The following is a 7331-nucleotide window of genomic DNA, read 5'->3' as shown; positions in this document are numbered from 1 at the left end:
ATCTGCAGTGAGAGTAATATGAGTCTTGTCGCAGTATTTCCGGTCTTGTTTAGTATCTTAAATTCTGTCAGAGTATTTTTTTCTCGTCTAAGTAATTACAGTCTTGTCGTAAAAGCATTGTATTTTGTTTCTACCTTGTTTCACTTTCTTTTTGCGCCCAATGCTGTTTCTATAAAATAAAAATTCCGATCTGAAAAAAATGAGTGCAAATTTTTAAGGACTGATAGTGCAGCTCTCACGATGGCCGCTGTCATACATACAAATCAGTTACATGAGTCAAGTCACATGACACAAGTATGCATAGCTACCGGTAGTCGCGCTCATTATTCATGCTGATCTTCACGTATCATTGCGATAGCGCCTCCGCCGACGAAGGCTTGGGCTCAACGCTGGTGTGGAAATACATTTCAAGCTCAGACAAGATCGTTTAAGACGACTTTGTCCAAGGCTGACGCCGCACAGCTAGCCGCTAACTGGTACAGCTTGCCATCGTCATAACTCAATTAAATCTCCTCGAAGTACTTGGCTCACACTACCTACTTGGGTGTCGCTTTAGAAAAAAAAAAAAAAAAGATAGCGATACAGTAACGCACTTGGGCTCTCTACTTTGCAGCGTGTTTTTGCTGCTGCTCTTGGACCCACTGCTCAATCTTCGTCTTGAGATCTGTATTGGGTTGCAGCTGATCCACAGTCAGAGGGACACGGGTAAATGGATCGCTCTGGTCGTTCATCAAGTGCTGCGTGATACAGGATCGGTCCATCGTGTATCCACTGGGCAGCAGCACCGGGTCTTTCATCAGCGTGAAGACCAACGGGTCGAGGAACTCTTCCGGGATTTCTCCGAGGGTTTCTTCCAGGTTTGCAGCCCCCTCCGCAGCCTTCTCGACTTCCACGACAAACGTCTCAAACTTCGGGATGTCGCTCGGTTCCAATAGCTGTGTTCGAGCCACAATGTGCGCGCATTTACGGAATACTGGGCCGTCGTAGAAGCCATTTGTGGCCACAGCCTCCAGGAAGCTCGGGTACTGGGCAAAGTGTAGCAGCGTCTCGACAATCTCCTTGAGCATGACCTTGGGGCGGAACTTGTATTGCTCTGGGTTGTTCACCTTGAGCTCCACGCCACGAGGCCCCGTCAGCTTGACAATCACACTGTTCAACATACCCACAAGACGATCCTCAAGCTCTGGCATCTTGACGAACGGCTCCTGGATCTCCGACGTCAGGTACGACATCATGTGGATCGTCTCGTTGGCCAGCTGCAGACTGGACGTGACCGTGCGCTCCTTGTCCGACAGCAAGCTCTGCTTCTGCTCGCGCACAGATTCATCCAGAGCCATCCAGCGTGCCACATCCTGCATCTCCTCTTGCAGCACCTTAATCTCTGGTAGAGCGATCAGCGCGTCCGTCACCAAGCTGTTAATGTGGTTCATCAAGCCGTGCGCGAACTTGACAAAGTTCTCGCGGTCCTCGGAGATGCGAAGGAACGCTGGCTTATGGCCTTCCAGTTTCCACAGATACTTCAGAAGACACGCGATGTTGTAGCGGTGCTCTAGTTTCTCGTAGAAGCCAGTGTGTTCCACGTCTCCGTACAGAGCCAGCAGGCAAGGAGCGAGATGTCGCTGTGCGAGCGCGTCCGTCCTCAAAAGCTCCACTCCGAAGGCAGTTCCCGCAGTCTCGCGCTCCTCCGACTCCTCCGACGGCAAGAAAATGTGGAAGAGCACTTCGCTCATCTTGGCCCGTAAATGAGGACTGTGCACGTATCCCGGACTGGACAGGAAGACGAGAATCATCCGCAGTAACTTCTTCAGCTCGAACGCGGCCAGCGCCTTGGGCTGCAGTCGCGCGATAAACTTGAGGACGGAGCTCAAGTCGTCCACCAAATGCTCGGGAATGTACTTCAGAAGGGCGTTCGTCTCAGTGTCAGGTGCAGGGAGAGGCAAGTCGAGAGAGCTCTGGTCGAACGCAGTCGATCCAGTGCAAATGGAGCTCACGACGCCACACGTGAGCAGAGAGAAGCGAATCATCTCATGCAACAAGTCCGGGTGCAGCAGCTCCGCATCCATGACCATCTTTGCAGTGGCCATCTGATCGAAATGAGCCTTCAGACGAGGATCTGCATCCGGCGCATTCATGCGGCTCTGGAAGTACGAGAGCTGACGAAGCAGACGCATGTATTGGCCCATCATGCCCACAGGTCCGAGGTGCATCGCTCGAGCTGTGATGAAGTAGCAACGCGTGATGAAGTTAAAGTCGGAAGAGCTCAAAGCTTGACGATCGTCCAGCTGGGGAGCGGCATTCTCTGCGCCAGAGCCCACCAGTCTCGTCTCGTCGAAAGGGAAGAGCGGGTTCTGCGTCGTCAAGTACGCTGTCTTGATCAGCTGAGCTTTCTTCGAGTTCGGGGCTAGGAACGGACCGCACAGCTTCAGCAGAACCACCGTCAGGTTCACAAACATACCGTTCGTGGACGTAATGTTCGCGTCCGGGTTCTCCTTGGCACGTTCGGCATTCACCTGCATCGCCTGCTCCAACCACGCCAGCACCTGCTCTCGAGCCGAGCCCCCAGCCTTCAAGAGCAACGTGATAATGTCGGCTACTGCAGTCTGCACACTGTCCAGTTTATTCCGAATGGTCAGAATCGAGTTATCCACGTCGTTCTTGGTGCGTTTCGTAATGTTCGTGAACATCTGAGCGATCGCCGGGTCCTGGTTGCAGCTGAAACGCAGCAGAATGCCCAACGCCGTGGCGTCCTGAAGACGACGCCCCGTCATCGGGGGGCCTGGCGTCAATAAGAAGCCAGGAATCTGAGTAAATACCGTCGCCAACGCTTTGTTACGACACAATACCGTCAGGATGTACATGTTGTTGTAGAAACTGGACATGAGCGACGGAGGGGCGATCAGGAACAACTCGGACAGCAACTTCTGGAAAATCGGCGCAAAAATCGGCAGCGTCGCGCCAGTTTCTTCCACTACCGCCACAATCCCGTCCACAAACTCCGGTGTCTGTGGATTGGCTTGGAGCCTCACAATTTTCTCCAATGCGTCGGTATTTATCGTCCCTGCTTCGAAAGGAAAGATCTCTGGGTCTGTCAAGGCGGTGGCGCTGTAGTTGAGGCACATCTCCCGGATGCTATTCAGCGATTCCTGCGCCTCCTGCTTCTTGTCTGCTGGCAGTCTCAGGAAAGTCGATTGAAGCTTCTGCGTCTCGTCTCGACAGCGATAGAAAACCTGCTCCAGGTAGGCCACAGCAGCCAGTGGATGGTGCGTCCCTCCTGGTAGATCGGCTGGGTTCATGATGACTCGAGAGTAGAGCACTTCGCTGACATTAGCAGCTGAGAGTAGTAGGACATCCTGGGCTTCTTCCTGAGCTAAAAACTGCGGTAACAGCAGCAGTTCAGCGCTGCTATTGGCTGGAGACAACGTCACGTGCAGCACGCGCTGTAGCATGTCGTTGATGTAAGTTTCGGCTGTCAACGCATGCTTCTTAGCCTTCTTAGGCTCCTTGGGTGGTGCAACAGGCGCTGGGGCGGGCGTTGTCACCACAATACGCTGCTTCTTGTCTGCTTGAGGAGATGAAGCGTCAGGATTGGACATAATGACGTCGTCTTTCGGATTTGCTGTGCTCTCATTGGATGAAACGGCTTGTTGACCTGCCAGTTGCTGCTCCTGCAGCTTCTGCAGCCGCTTGCGCCGGATTTCGTCGGCCGTCGCAGGAGCTGCCCCATCCGAAAGCGTGTTGCCCCCAGCCTGGAATCCGTCAGCCTTGCTCTCCTCGTCACCTTCGCTCTTTCCTTGCAGCCACGCGCTCACCCAGCCCGACATGTTTTGCCTCTTGTGTCGCGATCCAGAATCCGATTGGCTAATTTACCGTCTAAAACACCATTTCCATCTTGTGTAATCAACATCAAACACTGACGCAAACTCAAATGGCCACACTTTCGAAAAGTGACGATGTTGGTCGCTCGACGCTCGTCGGCGATGCTGCGTGGCCGCTATACGCGCCATTGTGCTTCAGTTGGTGCGGCTTTCACTGCGTCGAATAAGACTGGCTCGACCTCTTCCAACAGATGGAAGTTTATTGTCCATACGACCCGATCCCAGCGAGATATGGAGAAATTGGGCGAATGGTTGGCTCGTGACCGACAGGCGGGCGACGTGCTCTTCTTAAAAGGAGACTTGGGGTGCGGCAAAACGTGTCTGGCGCGCGGCTTTGTGCGGGCGTACACGGGGCAGAAGGATCTAGCGGTGACGTCGCCCACGTATTTGCTGGTGAACACATACGACAAGGCAGCGCAGCTCCCGACAGTCTACCACGTCGATCTCTACCGCCTGGACGCCGTGACGGAACAGGACGCAGCGGCTCTAGGGCTAGCCGATGCCTTTGACCGAGGAATTACACTGGTGGAGTGGCCCGAACGCTTTGAGGAGACCAGTGTCCCACCGGAGAGGCTGGATGTGAGGATCTCGTACGATGAAGAGGACCCGGAGATCCGACACGTAGAGATGCTACCAGTCGGAGAGCGGTGGACGAAGTTTTTTAATGAGGACGTTGAGGCATAAATCGTAACATCTCTTTCTGTATCCAGATATGCAATACATAGTGTATTAACGTTAATACTGTACGCTACGGTAGTTGACAATAGGTGGGTGCTTTTTAGCCCTTTAGACGGATGGTGCAGCCACAAATTCGGAAGATGACGAAGTTTCGCTGTTGATGGATTGAAGAAGCTGTCGGATCTCGTCAGCACTGGCGATGGGGCTGGAGCGGAATTTTTCTTTTTGTTGGGCTAGGAAACACTTGAAATCGTGGCGTGAAATGACGCCGGAGCGAGTAGAACACGTGGACGACGCGACTGTAGCGAAGGAAACTTCACTGCGGCATTCGTCGTGTTCGTCTTCGTCGCGCTCGTCTCCCACGATAACCACCGACGGACATTCCTGAAGGAAACGAAGCTCCTGCTCGACACGACTGAGTCGCTGTCTCTGTAGTCGCTCTCGTTTCGACTCTTGGATGAGGTTGTCTCGAACAGGGCGACTACTGCCTCCAGCGGACCGTAAAGCTTCATCTGTTGGCTCCTCTTGTAGCTCATCGATCCCAGTTAGTGGGTACGCCCTGCTTTTAGTCGCGATGAGCTCCTCAATTGCTTTCTTTTCGCCATAAGTCATTGTGAACTCGTTGCATGGCTGAGGAGGTGTCGTAACTTCTGGTCTGGCGTTTTCTTCACTAGCAGGAGAGTCCAGCATCTCGTCCTGTAGCAGCTTGTCCACTCGTTCCTCTTCTTCTTTCGTCATGTTCGCTTTCATACCGTTGGCCACCACCTGCTTGTTACGCTCAATGAAATTGTTGCCCTTCCTTGCCCCAGTTACTGCTTCATCGTTGCGTCTGTTGCTACAACTAGTCTCAGCTCCGTTTGACACAACGCTGGGCTCACTTTCGGTGGTCTGTGTCACAAACGTTCGACTTGCCGAGCTGTCTGCGATTTCTCTGTGTTGCACGGCAGATTTCGCCTTGTTTTGCTTCATTGGCACAATTTTTGCGTACAGATTCTTCCCGAGTTTCTCCTCCAAAATGGTGTCGAGCTGACGAATGCGAGCCATCTTAAGCGCAATCTTGGCTGCCAAAGTGCCGGTCCCTTCTGGGTCGTCGTCTACGTCTTCAATGATTCCCTGTCACAAGATCGTCGTAAGAAATGAAATTGCTAGCGACGGAACGAGATTTACGTACGAACGCTTGCTGCTTGGACAAGCCCGACTCAATGAGGACGCGTGACCAGCTCTGACGTGAGTGTTTACCCCCGTGAGCTGAGGTATCTTCCTCGTTGACATCTTTTTGAGTCATGAGCGACACAACCTGTTGATAATTCTTCGGGAATTCGACCAGGTGTTCGCCTTCTTCGTCCGTCAGAGAGCTGAGTGAGCCCACATACGCCTCAAGTTCTTTGCGGGTACGCTGCCGGCTTGCTTCATTGTGTAGCAGTTGCTTTCTACTTGCGAAGGCCTTTTTGTACTCGTCATCGTCATCGTCACTCTCGTTAGGACTAGCGTCTAGATTCGTTCCAATGTCCATCAAAAGTGGTCCAGCTACTGAGGGGGACTTATCCTCAATCTCTTCTGGTTCCTGTGTTTTCGTATCGCCACTTTGATCCTGTTCCAACTCTTCTGGATCCGAGGCATTTCGGTATTCTTTCTGGTTGGTGCTCGACGAGCTGTCATCTGAAAGGTTGCTGCGATTACCTTCTGCGTCCGCCCCCTTTAGACTAACACTTGGTTCTGTAGCTAAAACACTCGTTTCGGCGCTATTCCTAGCAAAACTTTCCACTTTTAAAGTATCGAAATGCCCAATTGAGGGCAAACGCGGCGGTGAGTTGGGCAAGCGGGTCAGAGTCGACGGAGATTGTTCAGTCGACGAAGTTCTCCCATCCTGGTGACCAGGGCCGAGCAAAAGTCGCTGGATGCGTGGCTTCTGTATCCAGGGTATGTACGCATCGTTAGCATCGAGGGAATTCAATCTAAACGGGACACTTAAGTGCCTCTACCGGAGTAGTGTTCGGCCGGCGTGACTGGCTACGTTGAGCTCTAGCGCCAAATTGAAGTGAGCGCGTTACAAGTGATGATCGATTCTGGGAGTTCGGACTGGACTGCCTTCCTTCCGAGCGTGGTCGCTGCATTGTTCCGGAGCAGCGCTGGAAAGTCGATCACCAAGAGACAATTTGGCATGCTTCACAAAAACCAAGGTTTATTATTTAACTATTTATACATACGCTCGTGAGCGAACAGTGCTTGCGAGTGAGGCGAAATATAATAATCTTGCAATTCTAAACTACGGAATTATAAAATAAGTAAACACCACCTTCCGAAAAATACATTGCAGTGAAAATAATATGGCCATATTAGAATGGAATAATTTATTTTTCAGTTATGATGAAAAATTTCAGTAATGTACTACCGGTATCGTCATAAATTATTTGTAGCCCATGCTTCACAAAACTGCCCAATCCCAGCTAAGCAAAAAATTAGAACCAACCACTGCTTGGTTGGTTGGTAAGTCCTTGGGCGTGCATCCAGCACAATCCTCCTCATTTTCCGATTCACCATGTCTTTGACAACTCCCTTCACTAACAAGCAAGTCTGTGACTTCCTCTTCAAGCCCGTTCTTGACAACCAGGATGAGTCGACGGGATACTTTCGCTGTCGCTGCTCCAAGATTCACAAACAAGACAGCAAGACCGGCTAGGGTAACCTGATAAGCCACATTCGTGCACAATACCCCAACTATGATGTCGACATTGCCAGCAGTGGGCTTGCCACTGGCACCCTGATTGGGTTCGTGGA

General features: G+C 51.8%; 3 protein-coding genes across 3 annotated transcripts; 1 reads left to right on the top strand and 2 right to left on the bottom strand.

Annotated features, from left to right (window-relative positions):
• Nucleotides 1–602: 602 nt before the first annotated feature.
• Nucleotides 603–3821, bottom strand: PITG_02867 (ubiquitin conjugation factor E4, putative; the record flags this gene model as incomplete). Its single annotated transcript, XM_002907704.1, has 2 exons — nt 603–3479; nt 3543–3821. 2 exons carry the CDS (start codon nt 3819–3821, stop codon nt 603–605), a joined length of 3156 nt encoding a protein of 1051 aa, XP_002907750.1.
• Nucleotides 3822–4106: 285 nt separating this feature from the next.
• PITG_02866 (uncharacterized protein) lies at nt 4107–4559 on the top strand (the record flags this gene model as incomplete). The annotated part of the gene is made up of 2 exons (XM_002907703.1): nt 4107–4211; nt 4287–4559. 2 exons carry the CDS (start codon nt 4107–4109, stop codon nt 4557–4559), a joined length of 378 nt encoding a protein of 125 aa, XP_002907749.1.
• Nucleotides 4560–4661: 102 nt separating this feature from the next.
• PITG_02865 (uncharacterized protein) lies at nt 4662–6141 on the bottom strand (the record flags this gene model as incomplete). Its single annotated transcript, XM_002907702.1, has 2 exons — nt 4662–5666; nt 5725–6141. The coding sequence occupies 2 exons, from the start codon at nt 6064–6066 to the stop codon at nt 4662–4664; spliced, it is 1347 nt and encodes a 448-aa protein (XP_002907748.1).
• Between the last annotated feature and the right edge of the window lie 1190 nt (nt 6142–7331).

Source organism: Phytophthora infestans, genomic scaffold, assembly GCF_000142945.1.
Source record: "Phytophthora infestans T30-4 supercont1.3 genomic scaffold, whole genome shotgun sequence".
NCBI classification, from domain to species: Eukaryota; Oomycota; class Peronosporomycetes; order Peronosporales; family Peronosporaceae; genus Phytophthora; species Phytophthora infestans.
The sequence above is the reverse complement of the archived record's forward strand: the minus strand, read 5'-3'. Positions and strand labels throughout refer to the sequence as shown.